The 26,690-nt window shown below is 42.5% G+C and overlaps 1 protein-coding gene across 11 annotated transcripts in view; it reads right to left on the bottom strand.

Moving 5' to 3' along the window:
- Positions 1 to 26,690, bottom strand: part of ASCC3 (activating signal cointegrator 1 complex subunit 3) — a 325,230-nt gene that overhangs the window by 175,061 nt on the left and 123,479 nt on the right. For all 11 annotated transcript variants that reach the window (XR_014786638.1, XR_014786639.1, XR_014786640.1 and 8 more), the window contains one exon: positions 25,461 to 25,532. Coding sequence is in view for 7 of the 11 variants with exons in the window: in XM_084827184.1 (XP_084683310.1) it covers positions 25,461 to 25,532 (72 nt within the window). In the remaining 4 variants the exon portion in view is untranslated. The remainder of the gene's footprint in view (positions 1 to 25,460; positions 25,533 to 26,690) is intronic.

The following is a 26,690-nucleotide window of genomic DNA, read 5'->3' on the forward strand; positions in this document are numbered from 1 at the left end:
GACCTATTTCCTGGACCTGTGACCTTCCCACCAACAGTGCTTCCGTCTTGCTAGGATTCAAAGTCATTTTATTGGCCCTCATCCAGCCCACCATTGCATCCAAGCACCAGTCCAGAGCCTGCACGGCCACACCTGATTCAGATGTTATTACACTGCCTGGCAGTGGCTCTCCAGAGTTTCAGACAGTGCTCTGATTTTTCCCAAACCTTTATAAATATCATCATCATCATCATCTCACATCCTAAATTCTTGCTATGCGAACCGAAGCTGCATTCAGTACACAAGAGGGACTTCTGGAATGAAACATACTTTCACTAACAGAGTGAAAACTGGGGGGGGGGGGTGTTTTGGTACCAATATACATCACTTTACCTACATTGAAACTCATGGTCCATTTTGTTGCCAATTCACACAATTTAGAGGGATCCCTCTGGAGTTCTTCACAGTCTAGCTATGGAGTATCCACAGTGGTGCCCGCGAACACCTCCTTCATGCCCACCAGGCTCCCAACCCCTCCTGGTTCCTGAATACATATTTTAGATTAAAAACAGCAACAAAACCTAGGAGGCTGGCATGCTGCAATGCAATGCGCTGGCCTCCAGTGCTATCTTTATCTCCAAGAATTCTTAGAAAATAAAAATGGCGGGCAGTTGCAGCAAAGCACTTCATTTTGAAATGCACCCAGAAAAAAGAAAGGTAAGCAGGGGGTGCAGCATACTGGGGGGCTAGAGAGGATGGTGGGGAGCGAAGGCAATGTTTTGCCTGTCTGCTCTCTGTGTATGTGTATGGGGGGTGTTTTTTGTCTTGTTTCGGTGTAGTGTGTGTTAGCTGGTTTATTTGGTGTGTGTGTGTGTATAGACTGTTGTGTAGGTAGTTTGCCTGTGTGTGTTGTCTGAGCATCACTAGTTTGCCTTCTGTAAAATGGGTATTTTGTGGAAAATTGTGGAGGTAAATAAGTGGTTTGGCATGTGGGGCTCAGACCCCGCCTCTGCCTCATGCTCAGTTTCTGTGGCTAGTTACTTGTCTCTGAGCCTCGTAAGTTTTCCTTCTGTGAAGTGGGTACTGAATCAAGCGTAGTTTTGTGTTTCGGAGCTCAGATCCCACCTCTGCCTTGTATTCAGATTCTTGAGAATGTTACTTTTCAATTAGTCTTATCAATTTCCTTTCTGGGAAATGGGTGTTTTGTGATTGGCCATTCCCACCATGGCAGCCATTTTATGAGATGGCCATCAACACTGTTTCAAAATCTGAGATGTGCCCACTGGCCCAAAAAAGTTGGGGATCCCTGGGTTAAGAGTCAGTAATTTGGCATCATCTACAAACTAGTTTACTTCCTGCTCACTCCCGAATCCATACCATTTATGACTCAATTAAGCAGCATCAGCCCCAGTACAGATTCTTCAGAGACCATGTTCTTCCATTGTGTAAGCTATCCATTTGCTCTCATCCTCAGCTTCCTGTTCTTTAAACAAGGTCCCAGATGAACCATCTTTCCCTGTAACTAACAAATTTACAGAAGACTTTGGTGAGAGACTCTATCCTAAGCCTTTTGGAAATCTAAGTAGAAACAACTTGAAGGTTAGAAAATGGAGGAACATCCTTTACTATGACACAAATAATTACTTAATACTTTACTGACTCCTAGTGGAAGGAAAACATTACTGTGAATTGTTACTGACAGCAACGAAATAGCAGTGTCTATTCTTGTACCAAAAATTAAGCAAGAGTAGCTAGCCTATTACTATGCAAATTTAAGTCATTAGACAGATAACCACTGCATTTCTGTGGATGCCAATGGACTTGAAGAACAGTTGTTATTCAAAATTACAAGCAACTTTGGAATGAAGCCAAATGCTACAAAAAGAGAACAAGGACTTTTTGGAGGGAGAAGCACTCTCACTATATTTAGTGACAAGAAAAAGCTTGTGAACCCTTTAGGACTGTCACATATTTCCAACTTAGGTCAGGTTGCTTACCTGTAACTGGAGTTCTTTGAGTAGTCATCTGTGCATTCACACATATGGGCTCTGTGCCTGCGTGGAGCCTCAATTCGGGAAACTTCTATTACTGAGGAAAAATAGGTGGGAACCCTTCCCCTACCATCCACTGTGCATACTCCAGCAGGTTCCTGCTCAGTCCCTCAGTTACAAGGAGACTGCCAATTGTGGCCCCCTAATACCAAGGAACTCCGTTACCAACATGAAAACATGACATTGAAACCGAAGCGGGGATGGTGGGTGTTGTGTGAATGCACAGATGACCACTGGAAGAACTCCAGTTACAGGTAAGCAACTTTCTTCTTTGTGGTCTCTGTGCATCACACATATGGGTGAATAACAAGCTTACACACCAGGAGGTGGGTTGGTGTTCTCATTGAAGAACCTCTGACAGCACTGTCTGACCGAAGTAGCAGTCCCTTTGAGCTTGAATGATGAGCCAATAATGCTTGACAAATGTGGAAGGGGTGGAAGGGAACCATGTTGCAGCCCAACAGACATCTGGTATTGACACCACTCTGTCAAATGCCACTGATGCCCCTACTGCTCTAGTAGAGTGTGCCGTCACTGGACCAGACAAGTCCAAGGACTCCAATTCATAAGCCAATTGAATAGCTTGAACTACCCAAGCCACTGAGCGCTGGGAAGAGACAGGGAGTCCTTTCTTAGATCCCCCATAACAGACAAATGCTGGGATCGATGAAATGACCTTGTTCTCACTTCATAGACTGCCAAAGCCCTGCAAACATCCCAAGGTGTGTCTTTTCAACTGGTGTTGAGGGCGAGGCGAAAAAGGCAGGAAGAACTATATCCTGACGCAACTGAAAACTGGAAACAAATTTAGGCAAGAAAGCAGTATCAAGACCATAGAATCATAGAATAGTATGGTTGGAAGGGGCCTACAAGGCCATCGAGTCCAACCCCCTGCTCAATGCAGGAATCCAGGTCAGAGCATCCCTGACAGATGGCTGTCCAGCCTCTTCTTGAATGCCTCCAGTGTGGGAGAGCCCACTACCTCCCTAGGGAATTGGTTCCATTGTCATATTTCTCTAACAGTCAGGAGGTTTTTCCTATGTTCAGCCGGAATCTGGCTCCCTGTAACTTGAGCCCATTATTCCGTGTCCGGTGCTCTGGGATGATCGAGAAGAGATCCTGGCCTTCCTCTCTGTGACAACCTTTCAAGTACTTGAAAAGTGCTATCATATCGCCCCTCAGTCTTCTCTTCTCAAGGCTAAACATGCTCAGTTCCTTCAGTCACTCTTCATAGGGCTTTGTTTCCAGTCCCCTGATCATCTTTGTTGCCCTCCTCTCAACCCTCTCCAGTTTGTCTGCGTCCTTCTTAAAGTTTGGTGCCCAGAACTGGACACAGTACTCCAGATGAGGCCTAACCAGTGCTGAGTAGAGGGGAACTAGTACTTCCCGGGATTCGGAAGCTATGCTTCTATTAATGGAGCCCAAAAGAGCATTTGTCTTTTTTGCAGCCACATCACATTCTTACCTGATATTCAGCTTGTGATCGACAACAATTCCAAGATCCTTCTCACTTGTAGTGTTGTTGAGCCAGGTATTCCCCCATCTTGTAACTGTGCATTTGGGTTCTTTTTCCTAGGTGCAGAACTTGGTATTTATCCCTATTAAATGTCATTCTGTTGTTTTCTGCCCAGCGCTCCAGTCTATCCAGATGTCAAGGGCTCCTTGGAGGTCTCACTCTGTCTAAACCAGTAGCCAAGTCCAGACACAGACAAAGGAATTCCTTTCAAAGCTTTATTCTTCTTTTACAACTTAACAACTATACCGATTGCAACTAGATCTGAGCAGCACAGTACCTATGCCCTAAGTTGGAACAGTTGGTCCCCGTTTGAAAGGGAATTACTGGCAGACCCCTGAACTTAAGGACTAGGGAGAGTCCCTCCCCTTTTCCCTTGGAGCCTCTGGGCGCGGCCGTTGTTTGCGCGCCAACCTGGCACTTTGCCTCCTTTCTGGGCACTCCATCTGGCGCCGCTCTCTGCGTCTGCGTCTGCGTCGCGTATCCACCAAGTCTGCTATCTGTGCTTGGTCACTCCCTGGACTGCTAACTAAACTAGGAATGCTGGTGGGAGGAATCTCCATCAGCTGTTGGTCCTGGGAAAGAGGAGCGTGCTCCTCTCCCAGGAGCGACTGCTCTTCCTCAGAATCAAAACTACTCTGGGATTCTATTGGCTCAGTGTCCACCCTGACATCAGATCACTTTGAATTTTGTTTCTGTCATCCAAACTATTAGCTATCCCGCCCAATTTTGTGTCATCTGCAAATCTGATCAGCATTCCCTGCACCGCCTCCTCCAAGCCATTAATAAAAATGTTGAAGAGCACTGGGCCCAGGACTGAGCCCTGCGGTACCCCGCTCGTTACCTCTCCCCAGTTGGAGAAGATCCCATTGCTAAGCACTCTTTGAGTTGGATTCTGTAGCCAACTGTGGATCCACCAGATCATTGTTTCATCTAGCCCACTTTGAGCTAGTTTGCTCAACAGGATATCATGGGGCACTTTGTCGAAAGCTTTGCTGAAGTCGAGGTATATTATGTCCACAGCATTCCTACTTTCCACAAGGGAGGTTACTTGATCAAAAAATGAGATCAGATTCATCTAGCAGGATTTGTTCTTGGCAAATCCATGTTGGCTTTGAGTAATCACTGCACTGTTTTCAAGGTGCTTACAGATGGATTGCTTTATCATCTGCTCCGGAATTTTCCCAGGGATTGATGTCAGACTGACTGGTCTGTAGTTCCTAGGTTCCTCCTTTTTACCCTTTTTGAAGATAGGGACAACATTAGCCCTCCTCCAGTCATCTGGCACTTCACCCATCCTCCATGATTTCTCAAAGAGAATAGACAGTGGTTCTGAGAGTTCTTCTGCCAGGTCCTGTATTACTCTAGGATGCAGTTCATCTGGCCCTGGAGAACTGAACTCATTCAAAGTAATTAGGTATTCCTTGACCATATGCCTATCAATCTTAAGCTGCAATCCTGCTCCTTCAGCCTGTACTTTGCCTTTGCCAGGGGGGTCATAGACCCTCTTTTGGGAGAAGACTGAGCCAAAGTAGGAATTGACCACCTCTGCCTTTTCTTTGTCATCTGTTATCATTTTGCCATCCTTATTTATTAGCTGAACCACCACTTCTTTCCTCTGTCTTTTACTATGCACGTAGCTGGAGAAAGCCTTTTTGTTGTTTTTAGCATCCCTCGCTAACCTCAGCTCGTTCTCAGCTTTAGCCTTCCTGACGCCATCCCTGCAATTCTGTGCTACCTGCCTGTACTCTTCCTTTGTTGCTTGGCCTTTCTTCCACTTCCTCTATGCGTCCTTTTTTGTTTTCAGGTCATCTCTAAGCTTTTCGTGAAGCCAGATTGGCTTCTTCTGTTGTCTTCCACCTTTTCTTCTTGTTGGAATTGTTTGGAATTGTGCCTTGAGAATTTCCTTTTTTAAAAGCTTCCACCCATCTTGGGCTCCTTTTCTCCTTAGAGTCGCTTGCCATGGGACCTTACTGATCATTGTTCTGAGTTTATTAAAATCAGCTTTCCTAAAATCCAGGGTATGTGTTTGACTCGGCTTTTGCTTCCCTTAGAACCAAGAACTCAAGTATAACATGGTCGTTTTCCCGCAGAGTTCCTGTAACTACTACTTTATCCACTAAGTCATCCCTGTCGGTTAGGATCAAGTCAAGGATAGCCAATCCTCTAGTTCCTTCCTTTACTTTCTGTAGGAGGAAATTATCCGACACACAAGTCAGGAATTTCCTGGAAGGGCCATGTTTTGCAGAATTTGTCTCCCAACAAATATCGGGGAAATTGAAGTCCCCCATTACTAATACATCATGCCTCTTTGAAACATTGGCTATTTGCTTTTTAAAAGTTTCATCCTCGTCTTCTCCTTGATTGGGTTGCTGGTAGTAGACTCCGACCACCAGGTTCCTTTTATTCTTTGCTCCATTTATTTTGTTCCAGATGCTCTCGATGGGGCTGCCAAGCTCATCCTCCTGTATTTCTGTGCAGAGATATGTATTTTTCACATACAGTGCAACCCCACCTCCCTTTCTGATCCTCCTGTTCTTTTTGAACAAGTTATATCCTTCAATTGCTGTATTCCAGTCATGAGAGTTAGCCCACCAAGTCTCAGTTATACCTATCAAGTCATAATTTCCCTCTTGTATTAAGAGCTCAAGTTCGTTCTGTTTGTTTCCCATACTCTGGGCATTAGTATATAGACATGGAAGACCATGTGCTTCATAGTCTGGCTTTCTCCCTACATGTGTCTGAAGACTATTGTTGGGTGCTATTAGAGCTATTCTCTCCGTTGCAGTACATGAGCCTTCGTCCATTGTTACCCCCAACTTTACATCTCCCTTCCCCAAAGGATTCAGTTTAAAGCCCTCCTGATGAAGTTATTCATGCTGTGGCCAAACACATTCTTCCCAGCCTTTGTAAGGTGCAACCCGCCCCTTGCCAACAGCCCATCTTCCAGGAAGTACAGCCCATGGTCCCAGGATCCAAATCTCTCGCGCCAGCACCACCTTCATACTCAGTCATTCACCCAGAGTATTTTCCTTTCCTTTTCTATCCCTCTTCTAACTACTGGAAGGATGTATGAGAAAACTCTCTGGGCCCCAAAGTTCTCGAGTTTCCTTCCCAAAGCTTCAAAGTCTGACGTGATTTCTTCGTAGCTCCGCTTGGCGGTATCATTTGTTCCCACATGGATGAGAAGAAAGGGATACCTGTCAGTGGGCTTTATGAGTGCAGGCAACCTTTCAGTCACGTCTCTAATCCATCCTCCTGGGAGACAACATACCTGGCGAGTCCACGAGTCTTTGCAACATACTTGGGTCTCGATCCCACGCAGCAAGGAGTCTCCCACTACTACCACTCTTCTCTTCTTCTTGTTGTAGGCCTGGGTTTCATCGCCTCTGCTTGACTGACCTTCAGCCTCTTGCTCACTCTCATGCAGGTTCCCCTGTAACTCTTCCTCTGCAGACAAAGTACTACTTTGTCCCTATGAAAGCATAAATACAGAGCATCCACTCAAAGGGCACATAACTCTCCAGAGCATGAGACTGAGGTAATGGCTGCCAAAAACACTACTTTAAGGGAAAGAAGATGAAGATCCACTGTAGCAAGCAGCTCAAATGGTTTTTTGGTAAGCACATGCACAGCACCAGAAGTTTCACTGGAGGGGAAAGATTTTTTTTTAACTCCTTTCAAAAACTGATGGATAAGAGGATGTGAGAAAACTGAGGATCCATCATAACTGGGACAGGAAACCAAAGTGACAGCTACGTAAATTCAAAGAGAAGAACATTTACGTCCTTACTCATGAAGCGACAGAACATCCTGGACAGAACAATGGACTGGGTTGAAGTCATGGGTTCTAGCAAAAAGAGTAAAATGTGTCCACTTACTAGCATAAGATTTCCTGGTGGCAGGTTTCCTAGCTGCCTCAGGGACAGACTGAAGTGATGCAGGTAAGTTTAGTGGATCCACTGTTGGATCTTCCACGCCATGAGACATAAGCTAAGTAGGTCTGGATGCCACATTTTCCCCGTCCCTGGACAACAGGGCTGGTGTTGATGGGAGCCGAAGATATTCCCCTCTGGACCGCTGCAGGAGCTTGGCAAACCAAGGCTGCCTGGGCCACCACAGTGCAAACAGGATGCCCTCCACTTCATCTTTCTCCACTTTGCTACCACATGGCTGAGGAGAGGAAATGGTGGAAACATATAGAGGAAGCATTCATTCCACTCCTGTGCAAATGCATCTCTGAGAGACTGAGCACCTCTGCAGAAAATGCCACACCACATTCTTCTCCAACGTGAACAAGTCCAAAGCAGGATGACCCCACAACAAAACAAGCAGCTGCGGATGCTCGGATTGAGCTCCCATTTGTGAGACACTGGGAAGGAGCGACTCAGGTGGTCAGCCTAAGTTTTGTCTTCACTCACAATATGAATCGCAGTAAGGGTGATGGCCCGGGTGATGCACCGTTCAAAGATTTGAATCGTAAGCTGAACCAATGGTATCGAATGAGTCCCTCGTTTGTTGAGGTGGAACACAACTGTTGTGTTGTCAGAAGCAATCTGGATATGGCGACACTGGAGGACCGCCTCAAAAGCTCTCAAGGCCTTGTCAACAGCAAGAAGCTCTAGAACACTGATGTAGTTGCTCACCTCTGCCTTCAACCATAGTCCTTGCACCCTTAGGTGCCCACAGTGAGCACCCTAACCTAGTACCAAAGTGTCCGTCATGACTGTCAATGTCGGACTGGGAAGCTGAAAGGGTACGCCTTGTAATAGGTTCTTCCATACCTTCCACCAGTGAAGGGAAGCACTGATGCCAGAAAGGAGCTGTAGCCTGACCCTTTGTGGATCCTGTCTGAGGTTGAATGACCTGATGAACCAGTTCTGCAACATCCTCAAGTGGAGGTGGGCATACGGGACCACCACTGTTGTATCTGCCAGCAAGCTTTCATATTATATGAGCCCATACGGTACGGCAAGTTGAAACGTCCGACACGAGCTGCATTAACACTTGTGCCCAATCTTGAGGAAGGAATGCCCTCCTCTCCTCTACAGAAGCTCCGATGAACTTGATAACTTGGGATGGCACCAGAACAGACTTCTCGGTGTTCACACACAAACCAAGGTCCCTCAACAAATTCAACATGAGTAAAATAACTTTCAAGCGGCTCTTCAATTGAGTGGTGAGGACCCAATCATTGATGTAAGGATAGATCTGGACCCCCTGAAGTCTGAGATGGGCGCACACCACAGCCATGCATTTCATAAAGACCCGTGGGGCTGTTGCAAGTCTGAAAGGCAGGACCTTGAATTGGTATGTAAGATCATTGACTGTAAATCGAAGGAACTTCTGGCTGAACTCCTCTATTGTGATATGAAAATACACATCCTTCAGATCAATGGTTGCAAACCAATCTCCTCTCTGCAGCAAGGGTAGGATTGAATCCAGTGTGGTCATTCTGAACTTTCTGGATGGAATGAACATATTGACCCCTCTGAGATCCAGAATTGGATGAAACCCGCTGCCCTTTTTGGGCACTGTGAAGTAGCGGAAATAGAAGCCCTTGTGCAACTCCATCGGAGGGACCAGTTCAAATGCATCCTTCGAAAGAAGCTTGTCAACCTCCTCCAGGAGTAGTTGAGATGAAGGAGCAGTTGTGATGCCCAAGAAGGGAGAGAGAGTGTTGAACTCAATGCTGTAACCTTGACAAAAAATAGCAAGGACCCAAGAGTCTGTCATTATTCTCTGCCATGCTGGAAAAAGAGCTATGAGATGAGAGCCAAAGAGAGGAAAGTGATCTGTTAGAAGAAGCGGCAGGAGGGAACAGTCAAAGATGTTGTTTCTTTGTATAGTCCGCTCTCCTACGGGAAGACTGGAATCATGATGTCAATGCAAATCGACACTTCTGTTGGGAACCCTGTTACTGTCACACTGGCCGATCTGAATGAGGTCGAGACTACTGGTGAGTCTGGTACTGACAGTACCAACGGTGTTGTCTAAAAGGTGGTTGAGCTTGTGAGAGACCCATCTTCCTTGCTGTGGTCTTAGCCTTCTGAATAGCGTCCATGGCCTCATCGGTCTTGTAATAAACCCTCACCATCAAACAGGAAGTCTTCAATTCAAGAATGCACCTCTTGTGCAAGACCTGCCGACCTCAACCAGGCATGTCTTTGAAGTGCAATGGCTCCCACCATGGCTTTGGCATAGGAATTGGCTTGTGCTTGGCAGTGTTAATTTGCTGCCTTGCTACCTTCATGGCCTCCGATTGAAAAACCCATGCCAATTCACGCTGATCATCTGGAAGGTAGTCACACAGGGAACCAATCTTCTCCCACAAAAAAAGTTGGTAACAAGCCATAGTTGCCTGATAATTTGTAACCCATAGTCCAAGGGAAGCAGTGGAGTAGATATGCCTGCCCATCAAATTCAGTCTCCTGCCCACCTTGTCCACTGGAGAGGAATGCACTCTATGGGATCTTCCCTGTGATGACTCCATAATTACTGAGTTGGCGGAGGATGAGTCTTTTTTCTGATTGTTGCATCATGAACACTCACATTAGCCAAGGCAAGAGTGGCATGCAGATCCTTGGATGTTACTCTGGAGTTCTTTTTTTACTTTCCTGGATGATGCTCCAGTTTGTTTTTGGAGAGATTTTGGTAGGATGACCACTCCTAGATAGAGTGACTGTGGTCTTGAACCTTCTCCATTTGTAGACTGTCTGTCTGACAGTGGATTGGTAGAGCCCAAATCCTTAGAAATTGTTTTGCAACCCTTTCTAGACCGATGAGCAGAAATTACTGCTTTTCTGAGGTCCTCAGAGATGTCTTTTGATCATGTCATGACGTGTTTCTACACAACTGTATGGTGAAGACCAAACTCACAAAGTTCCTGATCATTTATAGGCTGGGGCCTCCCTATAAAAATCACCCCTGAAGATTTATCTAATTACTTAAACACCGGTTCTAATTATTCCCTTTAATTGAGCTGATGCAACCAGGAGTTCACTTACTTTTGCACACACCCTGACTCTTAAGCACTCATTCTTTGTCTAAGTTATACACTGTTTTATTTCACAAGACACAGAATTGGTTAATATAAATCCTACTGGATTTAATATAAACCCTACTGGAAAAGAAGTTGTTTTCATTCACAAAGACTATCATGGTAAAACCATGGAATTTCCGTAATTTTCATTAGAGTTCACAAATGTTTTCTTGCCACTGTATATAGAAAGACACTGTTGATCATCTCACCCATGTGCTCATAAACACAGGGTTATACTAACATTGGTAGGACAGAGATGTATTTTATGGCTTAAATCCAGACTTCATTCCCTATAGCAGAAAGGGGGTAACTTTTGCCAATTCCCCCTTCTCCGGGGAGCCTATCGCACCCTCTCAAAATTTGTCTGAGTGTTGGGGGACCCTCAAGAACATTGGAGGAGGGGAAGGAATCAGTGAAAATTACCTCCTCCCCTCTTCCCCCAGAAGGATCCTCTGCTGGATCAAAAGCCTTCTGTGAACAGAAGGAACCCTGCCATTTATGGGAAGCTAAGTCAGGATGCAACCATGCATATATTTATATAAACATACATAAACATCTGTTTCAGAACTACATAGAACACAGCTATGAGTCTCCCTTGCTAGAAAAGGTTACCTTCTCCAGCAACAAATTGCCCAAATAATAGTAACCTAAACTAATTCATGGATTTCTGCCCACCATTTATAGCCTAAAAGGAAGTCACAGAATGCCCATATTGAGCTAAACATAGGATGCTGGCAGAAGGAGAACACATATGATTAATTCATACTCGCACACAATGGACCCTTAACAAGAGTTACTTCCTAATGGCCGACTGCCTGCCATGGTTATCTGTGTCCCCAACCCCAGGCAATGGCTCCCTTTTAGAAGTAGAAAGAAGGAACATGCCAGAAATTTATGAGAAAGCCTAGCCACACGTTCCATCATTCGCAGCAGTCTAGCCACTGAATAGTTTCCTTATTGCTTTAGGTTGATTCAAACTCCTTGCCTTGTCTTCTCAGAGGACGAAAGTATTCTGCCTCTCTGTATTATCGGTCACGAGAAATAAACCAAAGACTGCCGGGTGAAAAGCAGAATACACCACTGCATTCACAGATCCATAGTTCTGGCACAGCAAAACATTCAGGCATGTCAGGTCCTGTTGACTAGCAGTAACCAGCAACCAGGGCTACACCAAAACCAGTTTCACTGTACATAATTGATCTGAGTGGCAGTGTGGTATATCCCAGTTGCTATGGACTAAAGCTCTCCAAACCCAAGTGTTTATTCAAATATGCCTGACTGTATTTAGTCAGGCAGTCAAGAACATTACTTCAACTGGAATTGAAGTGATAAGGCCAAACCAGATGTGCACTTTTCTTTATTGATAATGGCAGCCACCGTGTGTGCATGTGTGCGTGCGCGTGTGCATGTGTGAGAGAGAATTATCAGGATTGCAAGGAGGAGTTTAACCTTTCCGCCCCGCTGCAGTCCTGAAAAAAATTGGTCCTTCAAAGCTGCTATCTGCACTGAGAGGAAATTCCCCATTGGTGCCTGCTGCGATCCCAATAGTTATTAGCCCATACACACAGCAGCTGCTATTGCATTTTTAAAATGTGTATGTTAAAAAGATGTCGTTGATGTCACACCTAGTTGGATCCCAAGTTGCTCAACCTGGATTATTGAAAATTTGTAGAAGTCAGCAAGTAATAATCTATATATTAATGACAGGGTTAAATATAAATATTAAAAGGAAATGCATATTTCAGTACACCAAAAGGAAATCTAATTAAGCAAGTCAATCAGTACAGTTCTTTAAAAAAAAAATCATCTCAGATCTTTTTAATGATGAACAGAACAGATTTTAAAGACATCCTAGCAAAACATAGCTTATAAAATCATTTGTCTGTAGCTATAAAAGTGTTGTCAAAAGTTACTTTTAGTAAGTAAACTTAGTCAGTTCTTTTCTTCCTGATGTTTGTAAGCCCAATTAACAGCAGGAAACCAAATAATAACTAATTTCAATCCATCTTCACAAATTAAATTAGTCTGCCAAATTCATTTCAGCAAGCCCATATAATAAAATAGCTACTCAGGTTGCGTCACCTGATGGTTGCTCTCCCGAATTCCATATCCTATGTGATAACAAACAGTTAGCCATTTTGGAATACAGCCACATTTAAATTATTGCAAATGAAAAACTATTACCAATATTAATTGAAAACAATATGAACTGAAAAACGAGGCCCCTAAAAGATGACCTGCACAGCTAAATTTAAAAGCAGCCTTTCACAATAATTACAAGGTGATTGTGATAGTTATATTCCTGGACTTGAAGTAGAAGAACAGAGATTGTGCACGCTGATAATTAGAAGTCATTGTCAGTCTCCTATAAAATATATTATAATAATTTATAACATTAAAGCAGAGCATAACCCTAACACTATGTGGAAGAGTAGATAAGAGCAAAACAAAATTTAATAGATTATATCCATTTAGATGTAATCTAGAAATGCATCACCTAAACTGCATGCTCCTGGCTAGCGCAACTCTTCACCTTCTATGGAATAATAAAAGCTATCGCCAACCTTACAGGCTGCTTGTACCAGATTGAAGGAAAAACAGGGCTTGTCCTGGAAAACTGGACTGCTGTTCTCTCTGGCTGCTTAGTAATGCCAGCATTTATGGCTGGCAAGAATTCTTATCAGCCATAAATGCTGCCACAGATACAGATCTTGCCGCCGCCCCCCACACCTCCTCCTACAAATACTTATCTGGTCTGCCAAATTCTACAGTCCTGTCACTGGTAGTAACAAATTAGATCAGGGGTGTGTAATGTGGTGCCTGTGGGCACCAATGTGCAGCCAGACACCTTTCTTGATTCCTGCCAATGTGCCCTGCCCCCCTCCTTTGAAAAAATAACAGATTTTCTTACTGGCAGCTGGATTTGCTGTGAAATAGGTTTTTATTGGTGCTGAAAACTATGGGTTCAAACTACTTGTTTTGGTATGCTGGGGCTCAGACCCCATCTCTGCCTTGGACTGTGTCTTTCAGGCAGGTTATTTGTCCTTTGCCTTGCCTCCTATGGCAGTCATTTTGTGGTGGTGACCAGGACAGTTTTTCAAATTGCCAAACATGCCTACAGGTCCAAAAACGTTGCCTACTCCTGCACTAGAGTTAAAATGGTAAAGAAATGCTATTTCCTGAACTTGAAACCAGGTAGGAAGTCAATGTACAGTTGCTATGAGCTCCTTGGACCAAGGGCCAGATATACTAATTTACTCCACTTATAATTAATAATATTTTTATCACCACCACCTTTATTAAATTTGTACCCCACCTTTTCTCCCCAAAGCTTAGCCTACACCAGGCCATTCCCATTTTATCTTCACAACAAACCAATGGAGTAGGCTAGGTTGAAAAGAAGTGACCCCTAATGGGTTTCACAGCTGCAGGGATTTGAGCGTGCTTTCTCCAGTCCCACTTAAACACCTGGGCCACTTCAGCTTGATGGGCTGTAAGAAATGCAGACCTAATCTAGTATGACTCACCACAAATCAAGGCAAACATTCTCTCAGGATCACCATCTTGTTGCACACTGCTGAATATATCCAAGGTTAGCACAAAGACAGTTTGTGCTTCTGCAACAAAGCCTTTCAGTTGCAGAAAATGGCCTATCAGCAATCCTAAATTAAAATCTTTAAAATATAGGCCTCAGATCTAATTATAGTAGGTAATTCATGGCAATTATGCAGCTGCATACCGCACAGCATTCTCTACTGTTATTCCTTACCTATCTAATGGAAAAGGCACATTTTCACAGCAAGATGATGTGGTCATTTTGAGAACACTAACTATGAAGGAGTTAAACAAAGGACCGAGGAAGAGAATGGAACATGAGCTGTTATTGCAAAGTAGGAAACAACACTGTGGTGAGGATGATCAACTATTAGGCTGAATGTTTACATAGTGTGTGAGAGCTGTACACATGAGGGGGCAAGTATAAATAATATGAGTAAGAAAGAAATAGGGTTTGAGAACATATCATCAGTATTGCAATTGAAAAACCCAATGGTTTTTTTGCGGCTCTCCACTTTGGGGGACTATTCCTGATGCAAACAGATAACTGATTTAAAAACCTAAGCTGTCTTTTGACAAGAAGCAATTCTAGCCAAGTGGTTCTGAATATGCACTCCTAAAATATGAAAAAAAACAGACTTGTGCCTCAAAATAGCCCTTTAAAAAACCATGCACAAAACTAGGAGTGCATGCACTGCAGTTTATAAATCAGGAAACATCCATGTGTGAAATTAGAGGAAGTTGCAAACAGTTCAAAAACTAAAATGTAATCATTAGTACAGAAGATACTACTCAGCATTGCCACTGCTATCTATTCCTCAAATTCTGTCTACAAAAACACACAGTAATATGTAGAGTAACCAAAGACAGACATTCTTAACAGCTGCTGTTCTTCAAGATCACTGTAAAAAACATCATTATGCATTAATTAGCTAGCCTTCTCCAAACTGGTGCACTCCAGATGTTTTGGACTACAATTCACAGCATCCCTGTAACCACTGGTCATGCTGGCTGTGGCTGGTGGGAGTTGAAGTCCAAAACACCTGGAGGACCCAGATTGTGGAAGGCTGGCTCTATTCTATTACATGCTAAGGATACATACAAACGAAGCCCAGATATGTCAGGAAACATGTGAGAACCATAATGCAATGCAGGTATTTAATTTTAGAATTTATATTCTGCTTTCTCTTGCGAAGAAGCAGTTTCTCACAGAAGTACGCACATTCTTATCACGCACCATAAAATTAAAGGCAAGTGTCGATCTCTGACAAAAAAAAGGGTCCCTTAAACCACAAAAGAACATAATATGTTTTTGCCTTCAATTAATGTGATATAGCAACCCTGCTGAATTTCTTCCTTCCCACTGTCCCTTTCCATAACAAATATCAATATTCATTCCATGATGTAATTAATGTATGAGGGCCAAAAACAGACATTACTGTAAGAGGGCCAAAATGTAGCTAGCAGCTACATTTTTTTCCATTTTAAATTTTAAATTTTTAACCATAGTTTCAGGAGTGGGAAACTACTCCTTTCCCACTCCTGAAGGTCCAAGCTGGGCCTGATGTGCCTACTCTAGAGTGAATATGAAAAAAGACATAGCTGCGAGATATAGATTTAAAGTAATGTCTATTTTGACCCTAGGTTTTCCCACTCTGGGTCCAAATCCCTGGCTGCTGCTGGAGTGGGCAGGGAAACTCACAAACACGATGACATCATGTCACATCAGAGGGGGAGGACTTGACACTGGGGTGCCATTCCCCTCCCCCTGCATATGTAATTCTATCCTAAGCTGCCATAGTGCTTTGGCTAGCTTCCTTTGAAAGGGATGTTTACACATAGTATTGCTAGCTAGAGAACTCACAGCATAATGGAAACTAGCAATTATAAGAAAGGAGTGCCACATTTTCCTCCAAGCTCATTTCTCCCCACCCTGTGCCAGGAGCACCCTGGCTGCCTCTTGCAGTCCCCTCCAATAGCCGACTCAGATGACGAGGATTCTTTCCGAGGCTTTATTCCTTTATTACTTTATGACTCTTTCAGATACTAATCACTAGCGACTAAGCAAGGAACAGCACTGGGGAAAGATAGCAGAGTAGCCTAAGCTCCAGGTCCCCGTTTGAAGGAGAACCACGGGAAGACCCTGAACTTATGGGCTAGGGAGAGATCCTCCCTCTTTCCCTTGGGTCCTCGGGATGCGACTGTTGTTTGCACGCCAAATGAGCGGAATGCCTCCTTTCGATGCCCTCCATCTGTCGTCACTCCCTGCGTCTGTGCCGAGCATCCAGCAACCCCCCCCCCAGCGCTCTCTCACTGCCAGGGTCACTATCTCTCCCAGGAATGCTGGCAGGAGGAATCTCTGCCAGCTGCTGTGCTTGTGAGAGATGAGCAAGCTCCTCTCCCACGGATTGCTGTTCCTTCTCAGAATCAGAACTGCTCTGGGGCTCTATGGGCTCAGTTTCCACCCTGACACCCTGTGCCATGTTAGCCAATTTAAAAGCAAACAAACACTCAGCCTTCCCAGTTTTCCAAAATGTCCCCAAGCACAACCCACTGCACTGACATATTGCCCTCCTCTGCCCATGACTAACAAGGCTAATGTCAGAGCAGAAAGAACTTAACATAAAGCCAGAACTTTGATTTGGAAACAGTGAGTTCAAACAACTATGTTACTAGCAGAATGAACAGAAACAAAACAAAGAAGCTCTTCTTCCATTTTTCCCAGAGAGAGAAAGCAATAATTAAGATTTAACTAATAGATATAGGAAAATAATCAAGGCAATAGTTAACCATCTGGAAAGGGAAGAGAAAACAGCAGCTATGTCATATCCAAGACTTTGTGAGAATGTTGATGTTTTAATTAGAACAGATACAAGAAATGTTGGAATGGAAATCTTAATGGAGCAGGTAAGTAGTGCTCTAACACAAAGCTTGTCTGAGAAACCGATACCCTAGTAAACACTACAGGAAAAGAAAGTAAACTCTGTATGCAACAGAAAGGTGTAATTTTTTTTACTGATTTTTGCAAGGTTTCCATAAAAGAGGAAAAAGCACAACAAGACTAAGACATCTATTATTTCAGCAACTCACACCTGGGGAGGCGGCTCAGGGAAGAATGTTATCAGTGCACTTGCATTGACTAATTCAAAGTGAAGCCTACAAACGAGACAACTCATTAGTTTGAACAGATGGATAAAAATTAAAGGCTGATTCGCCAACTTTTAATTTCCCAGTAGCGAAGAAGAGCTCGAAGTCTTGCGGACTAGGACAGTTGAAAAATCAACATGAAAAGATTTCCCTCCATCTGTTTTAACACATGCCTGTGTAGAATACAAGTACCTCCTACTGTCCTTATTCTTTAACAGCAATAACACACGTAACATCTATTAAAATACATCAATACAACACCAACTAAATATCGTACCACACCCTGTGCTAAAGTAGCGTAACTGGGCCTGCCTAGCAGAAATTGTATAACAGTAAGTTATGCCTTGTTAAGATGCCATGTTTCTTGAAGAGCTAATAAAACTAGTTAAAGTACAATCTACAGATATTATTTCTTAAGAGCATCACAAAAAAGGGTTGCACAAAAAACTATTGATAAAGCCTAGTAAATACAGGAAAGCACATAATACTAAATCCAGTCCTAGATTTGAGTAGAGAAAAAATACAAGGACCTCTACATTCTTTATACCACTCTCACACTGCCATCACCAATACAGCACTAACAATTTTGGATATCTGTAGCAGTGGCAAACTGACACTAAAATAAATTCTTCCCAATGAATTAGTGGTATCACCACCTTGGGGCATCTTCAAGTGACATTTCCCCTCCTCCACCTGAACTGCATTATTACTTTTTTGGTCCATCTGAGGTGTAAAGCCAGTGGAACTAGACTGGCACAGTTGGATTCCAATGCCACTTCTTTTTTAGAGCCAAACCAGATGTGACATTAAATTCGTCTTTGCATTTAACACACTTTTTCAACATGCAAGTGGCAGCCACGGGATAATGGAAACCGATACTTATCAGGATTGTAGCAGGTGTGTGGGCAGGAAAGTTTAACCCTTTCCTCTTCTGCTGCAGTTCTGATAAAAAATCACTCCTTTGAAGCTGCTATTTCCACGGGGAGGAAATTTTCTAATGGTTCAAAGCAAATAGCAGCTTCAAATGAGCAATTTTTGACCAGACTACAGTTGGGGAGAACATGGTTAAACTCCCCCTTCCCATCTGCTGTATCCCAATAATTCTCACCTTCTCTCCCCACTACTACAGCTGCTGTTGGATTTTTTTTAAAAAACCCGCCCCGCACCCATGCATTAAATGGAAAGACACACTTAACATCAGCAGGCTTAACATCACATCTACCTTGGCCCTTAGTAAGCTAGATATCTGTGACCTTCAGACAACTGCGTTACATAGAACCCCCACTGAGATGTTGACTGGAAAAGTGCTAATACAATTAGTGAAAACTATGACATGTCATTGTACTTAAAATAAAAAAGGTTCAGAATAAATTGGATACCATTTCTCTATGGCTAAACACAGATTATGAATGGTTTCTCATGACAAAGTAACTGCTATACTGGCTTTCCAGCTACGGAGACTGAAAACTAAGTAGCATGGAATAAGTGCACTCTGTATCCTTTGGCAACAGTTGGAGTAGGATAATCAATTTATTGGATCATAAATTCATCAGATCTCTTTACCATCTCTACAATTAGATCATTCCAGACAATAATGTAAATGAAGAACAACCTATCTCATAGAGGCCCAATATTTTACATTCCAACACATTAGAACATCCTGCTTTAACCTGAAGTGCTCCATCATCAAAATTTTTGCTTGGTTCAATATGACTGAGCACCAGAAAAATGTGTTGACCAAGTTTTGCTCCAACTAGAATTATAGTCATATAAGCTGTTTTAGTTCACTTGTTCTAGATTTTTTTCAGTCCTTTCTTTCTTTCCAGTGTCAATATTAATTCCTTTCCATTGCCCCATTCCTATGTTTTAAACATTAGGAAATGGGAAGAAGAATGCTTGGTATAAAGTGATGATAAAGTGATCCTTTCAAAAAAGAAAAGAGTAATTACTGCTGAAACAGAATACTTAAAAAAACACACTATTATATATTAATAGCATCTGCAGTTATCCCATTTACAACAAAAGCTGCTAACCTGAGTAATAAATAAAGCCACAACTCCTTCTTCTAAAAAATGGGAGTCTGCAATACATAGTTGGCTACATTACATGAAGTTAATACATTTTTCATTCTACACTGCAGGAAAGGGAACATAAAAGATGGCGACTTGGTCAGTTCCATTATGTAACTCGCTTTCTATAGTACAGAGCTACCTTGGGGAGCCACTCTCAGAAAGAGCAGACAATACTGATAGATGGCCCAATTGTCTGGCAAGGCGGCTTCAACTATTATTTAAAATATTATAGTTCATCCCATGCTTTAATGATAGGGTGGCCTGTAAGTCTAAACAAATTAAGACAAGCATGCTTATATGTACAATTATAACTGCAAGCAAAGAGACACAACGTACAGAGATAGATATACATGAATTGATCTACAGCAATTGTTAAACAGCATCAATTACCTTTTTATTAGAAATTATAACCTGTTGTTTCTGAGAGGGAAAAGACATATAAATGGGGTTGTATCCAACTGTGTCCATCTACCAATGGGGGACAGCTGGAAGAATCAATTCCCCCTCCCTGCTGCAGCTACCTGTTTGCCCCCAGATCTGTTCCAAAGGGTTGGAAGAACTTCCAGAGAAGATTTTTTTTGGGGGGGTGAAGGGGGGAGGAGAGGAAGAAGTTGTTCACATAACACGGGATGGAACCAGTAGCGTCCAGAACACACACACTAATATGCCACTAAATATAATCAAAATACAATTAAAACATGTCACTAAAATAAACAGTTGCTCATCACCAGCCACTAAACATTTATGCAAATAAGAAAGCTGCTCATTCTTGGGCTTGGGCATACCTCAAGAAGACGGGAATTCTAAAGACGGGAAATAGATAACAATAAGCAAAGGTGTACCTTTTATTAACCCCTTCATGGATCACTGCCTTGTTGTGGCGAAGGGGCTTGCGTAACTCAGTGAAGCCATAAGCTATGCCGTGCAGGGCCACCCAAGACGGACAGGTCATGGCAGAGAGGTCTGACAAAATGTGGTCCACTGGAGAAGGAAATGGCTACCCACTCCAGTATTCTTGCCAAGAAAACCCAATGGAAAGTATCACAAGGCTAAAAGAGATGACGCTAGAAGATGAGCCCCTCAGGTCGGAAGGTGTCCAATGTACTACTGGGGAAGAGCAGAGGGAATTTCCAAGTAGCGCCAGAAAGAGTGAAGCGGTTGGGCCAAAGCCAAAAGGACACTCAGCTGTGGATGTGTCTGGTGGTGAAAAGAAAATCCGATGCTGTAAAGAACAATATTCCTTAGGAACCTGGAATGTAAGGTCAATGAATCAAGGTAAGCTGGAGGTGGTCAAACATGAGATGGCAAGACTGAACATTGACATCTTGGGAATCAGCGAACTAAAATGGACAAGCATAGGCAAATTTAATTCAGGTGGCCATTATATCTACTACTGTGGGCAAGAATCCCTTAGAAGAAATGGAGTAGCACTCATAGTCAACAAAAGGGTGGGAAAAGCAGTACTGGGATACAATCTCAAAAACAATAGAATGATCTCAGTACAAATCCAAGGCAAACCACTCAACATCACAGTAATTCAAGTCTATGCCCCAACCACTGAGGCCAAATAAGTTGAGGTTGATCGGTTCTATGAAGACCTACAACACCTTCTAGAACTAACACCAAAAAAAGATGTCCTCTTCATCATAGGGGATTGGAATGCTAAAGTAGGAAGTCAAGAAATCACCGGGATAACAGGCAAGCATGGCCTTGGTGTACAACATGAAGCAAGACAAAGGCTAATTGAGTTTTGCCAAGAGAACATGCTGATCATAGCAAACACTCTTTTCCAACAGCACAAGAGGCGACTCTACACATGGACATCACCAGATGGTCAATATCGAAATCAGATTGATTATGTCCTTTGCAGCCAAAGATGGAGAAGCTCTATACAGGCAGTAAAAACAAGACCTGGAGCTGACTATGGCTCAGATCATGAGCTGCTTCTTGCAAAATTTCGGCTTAAATTGAAGAATGTAGGGAAAACCACTAAACTATTCAAGTATGACCTAAATCATATCCCTTATGAATATTCAGTGGAGGTGAGGAATAGATTTAAGGGATTAGACCTGATAGACAGGGTGCCTGAGGAACTATGGACGGAGGTCCGTAACATTGTTCAGGAGGTAGCAACTCAAACAATCCCAAAGAAAAAGATATGCAAGAAAGCAAAGTGGCTGACTGATGAGGCTTTACAAGTCGCTGAGGAAAGAATGGAAGCTTAAAGCAAGGGAGAAAGGGGAAGATATATCCAACTGAATGCAGAGTTCCAGAGAATAGCAAGGAGAGACAAGAAGGCCTTCTTAAATGAACAATGCAAAGAAATCGAGGAAAACAATAGAATGGGAAAGACGAGAGATCTCTTCAAGAAAATCGGAGATATCAAGGGAATGTTTCGTGCAAAGACGGGCATGATAAAGGACAAAGAAGGCAGGGACCTAACAGAAGCAGATGAGATTAAGAAGAGGTGGAAAGAATACACAGAAGAACTATACAGGAAAAATCTTAATGTCCCTGATAGCCATGATAGTGTGCTCACTGAACTTGAGCCGGAGATCCTAGAGAGTGAAGTCAAATGGGCCTTAGGAAGCATTACTAACAACAAAGCTAACGGAGATGACAGTATTCCAGCTGAGCTATTTAAATTCCTAAAAGATGATGCTATTAAAATGCTGCACTCAATATGCCAACAAATTTGGAACACTCAACAGTGGACACAAAACTGGAAAAGGTTAGTTTACATTCCAATTCCAAAGAAGGGCAATGCCAAAGACTGTTCAAACTACCATACAATTGCGCTCATTTCACATGCCAGCAAGGTTATGCTCAAAATCCTACAAGCTAGGCTTCAGCAGTATGCGAACCGAGAACTACCGGAAACACAAGCTGGGTTTCGAAGAGGCAGAGGAACTAGAGATCAAATCGCCAACATTCGCTGGATCATGGAGAAAGCAAGAGAATTCCAGAAAAACATCTATTTCTGCTTCATTGACTACGCTAAAGCCTTTGATTGTGTGGATCACAACAAACTGTGGCAAATTCTGAAAGAGATGGGAGTACCGGACCACCTTACCTGTCTCCTGAGAAACCTGTACGAGGGTCAAGAAGCAACAGTAAGAACCAGACATGGAACAACCGATTGGTTCAAAATTGGGAAAGGAGTACGACAAGGCCACATATTGTCACCCTGCTTATTTAACTTATATGCAGAGTACATCATGAGAAACGCTGGGTTGGATGAATCACAGGTCGGAATTAAGACTCCCGGGAGAATTATCAACAACCTCAGATATGCAGACGATACCACCCTCATGGCAGAAAGCGAATAGGATCTAAAGAGCCTCTTGTTCAGGGTGAAAGTGGAGAGTGCAAAAGCTGGTTTGAAACTCAACATTACAAAAACTAAGATCATGGCATCTGGCCCCATCACTTCCTGGCATATAGAAGGGGAAGAAATGCAAGCAGTGACAGATTTTACTTTCTTGGGCTCCAAGATCACCACAGACGGTGTCTGTAGCCATGAAATTAAAAGACGCTTGCTCCTTGGGAGGAAAGCTATGGCCAACCTAGACAGCATAGTAAGAAGCAGAGACATCACCTTGCCGACAAAGGTCCGTATAATCAAAGCTATGGTTTTCCCAGTAGCAACGTATGGCTGTGAGAGCTGGACTATAAGGAAGGCTGAGCGCCGAAGAATTGATGCTTTCGAACTGTGGTGCTGGAGAAGACTCTTACGAGTCCCCTGGACTGCAAGGACGTCAAATCAGTCCATCCTAAAGGAAATCAACCCTGACTGCTCATTGGAAGGACAGATCCTGAAGCTGAAGCTCCAATATTTTGGCCACCTAATGCGAAGAGAAAACTCTCTGGAAAAGACCCTGATGCTGGGAAAGACTGAAGGCAAAAGGAGAAGGGGACGGCAGAGAATGAGATGGCTAGATAGCATCACCGATGCAATTAATATGGACTTGAGCACACTCCGGGAGAGAGCGGAGGACAGGAAGGCCTGGCGTGATATGGTCCATGGGGTCACGAAGAACTGGACACAACTGAACGACTGAACAACACATTTTATTAAAAGCTGCTTAATTTGAGTTTGTTTTAATTTATTTGTGCTTACCACTTAGTATTTCAACTCACATTAGTGCACTGTGTTTGCATTGCATTCTTCAATAATAATAATTCCACCTTATTTTCACATACAGCGGAATATGCAAAATGACATTACTAGATTACCCTGGAGATAAATAAAGGGACAGTCTCGCAGGTATAAACTGCATATCCATTTCAAGATGAAGAAGATCAAATCCACAATCTTGAACTGTGCCCTGAACGCAATATGGAACCAGTACAGTCCCTGAAGGACTGATGTGATGCAGCTCCATTTAAAAAAAAAAAAAAAACTTTTTCAAAGGGCAAGTTATATTTTCCCTTAGGGAATTCAGCCTGAATGGTGCACAAGTAATTGTATGGCGTTTTCTAAAAGACAGTATTTATTAGGGTTTGGATTACATGCAGGCTATTTTAAAGAGAAAGCACATTGGCTTTATTTTTGTAATAATAAAAAGGCTTTATTTCTGTAATATTGCATCTCTTTACTCACAAGGCCTAAGCCACTCATAACGCACCATTCACAACAAAACATTAGAACTTATTTCAGGGGGAATGGACACATTTTTCATTAGGAGCAACAATCAAATGGAGCATGGATTCAGCAACTTGCCATGCATATAGAAAGAAATCTGCTTTTAAAAGGAGAGTGTATAAAAGTGCTGTATTAAAATACCTAAGAACAGCTTCATTGGTAGTGTGTGTGTGTGTGTGTGTGTGAGTGTGAATTTTTGTATTTTTTGTATTTTTCTATTTATTTATTTTTATTTATTTTTTATTTGAAATATTTCTTGGCCACCTTTGAGGGCAGAGGCCCTCCTGAGGTGGCTTACAACAATAAATTGTTGTAAATTGTTCTAAAACAATTCCTGATATGGATCTGCACTGGGGGTCGTATGCAATTAATCTTTTTCTCTGACAGAAGAGCTTCCATCAGTGGAACGAGGAGAGGACAGATTCCCTTTTCACCCTGCAGTCCCCTGTGCACCTACAAAAAACTGCTAAGCAGGATTGGAGAATCCTCGAGAGCAGGAGGCTGCAGTGGGGAGGAAAAGAGGGAATGCCCATTGCACAAGCAGGAATCCACATGCACAAACTGGATTTTGCCATAAGACTACAAAATTATGTACCCTTTCCTGGGAATAAGCACCACTGAACACAATGAAACTTGCTTCTAAGTAAGTATACATGGGATTGCTCTGTAAAGGCTAGAATCTTCCAAGAGTTTTTAACTCGAAAATGTAAGTTAGCTAATAAGCTAGATTTACAACAGAAAGTCATAGGTTGTCTTGCTATGTGCTACTCACCCTCTTCACCAACCTTTTTCACACATGGAAAGTAGGGGTGTGCAAGGAAAATTCTTTGTTTATTACATTCATTTTTGTTATTAAAAACATTCATTTATATCACATTCATTTAGTTATTCATTAAAATCACATTAATTTTCATTACTCGTATAAGTTCTTTTGATATCTTTTTTTTACTCTCTTCTGTTTTTACTGCCACCTGTATGGCAGTGGAGCTGATTTTCATTTTCCCAGAATGCCCCAAAATTGCATCATTTGAAGGCATTCTTGGAAAAATGGCTGTCCCCACACCTGAATGAGTGGCCAATGGGAACTAACAGCATACAAAAATGAACCCATTCGCACCTATTCATCATTAATGACATTTGTTTGGTAATGAATGAAAGTCGGACCAAATGGACTCCAGTTCAATGTTTCTGTAATTCCACAAAGGGCAAACAGAAAGCATTAAGAAATTCTACAGGCTCCTGCATTTTGCATTCTACAGTATCTGACTCTGTAGGCTTCCTTTCATGAAATGTTCATTTTAAAATTTGTTTGTTGCCAATGAAACCTCAGAAGGCTGATTCAGCTGGTTTCCAAATGGAACAGAGCGAATCAAAGTGTTTGTGTGTGCAAATAATAAATCTTTATAGATATTATTCACAAACAGGTTCTAACTAAAAGCCAATAAACTAAGCATACCTGATGTCCAGCTGTTACTTGCTTCAAGACATTTTCATAACAAACTTCATCCATATTATTCATCTGTTGCACCTGAACAATACAATATAGATGCTTTATTTTAATATCATCTTTTCTTATATCATATTATCATATTAGAATATCATATTTTCCCCATTATTGCACTACATCTTTAGCATGGCATAAATTTCTAAAATTCATTCTGTGCTTGATAAATGCAATCATATTTTTAAAGTATTATGCATTTCTCTTCCACTAAGATGCTGTAGAAATACACAGAATTGTACATATATTAACCTCAAATCTAAGCAATTTAAACATATAAAATCATATCTAGGAGTTTACTACATCAAATATATTATTTTGTCTATTTAGTATTATACTATTTAGTATTACGTGTGTTACCAGAGCCTGTGGCTGAGGGGGTTGGGGAAAAAATGTTATCATCAACGGCAAGAGTATCTGCTGTAATTTGGGTCTTTCTTCATGAGCATTCTCAAAAAATCTTCAAACATTTAAAAAGTGCTACCAGTCTCCATACAAGTTAATGGAGCATGAGACTTCTTCATGCTAGTAAGTGCTTGATTTGCCCTGGGAGGAGGTATGAGAGGGCAATTTAAGTAACCCCACATCTGGACTGCAATATTAGCAGTGGACTGCAGGGCTGCTGTAAGCTAGACCCAATTCACACATAACTCTAATTTGTGGGTTATTTAACCCACAAATTGGAAGGGGTGAACGGGAGCAAGCGAGCATGCTACCTGTACCATGCTCCTCAATTCTGCTTTCAATTAACAACCTACGATCACCCTGTTGCTATCGTGACATCCAAACCCAGCCATTCTGGGTTATTTAGGGACTACACCATCAATTAATTGTAGGTTATCTCTGGGCTGTTTAGCCCTAAACAATCCTAAGTGGCTGGGCTTGGACATCTCACTACCAACCTATGAACAGGGCAATCATAGGTCGTTGACTGAAAGTGAAAGTGACAAGCATGCTAGAGGCAGTGTGTTTGCTTGTTTCCACTTGTGCACCAACAACCCATGGTTTAAACAACCCATGGGTTGTAGTTATGTGTGAATCAGGTCCTACTCTCTCTCCATACAACCCTCCTACCTGCAATAGGAGTGTAACAGTGAACTACAGTGCAGGTTTATTGTATGCTACTCTTTCAGCCCAACCTGCAATGTGGGGATAGCAACAATGGATAACATGGCAGGGTTGTTG

Source organism: Heloderma suspectum, chromosome 1, assembly GCF_057233095.1.
Source record: "Heloderma suspectum isolate Gila_16-S chromosome 1, 16-S_ref, whole genome shotgun sequence".
Lineage (NCBI taxonomy): Eukaryota > Metazoa > Chordata > Lepidosauria > Squamata > Helodermatidae > Heloderma > Heloderma suspectum.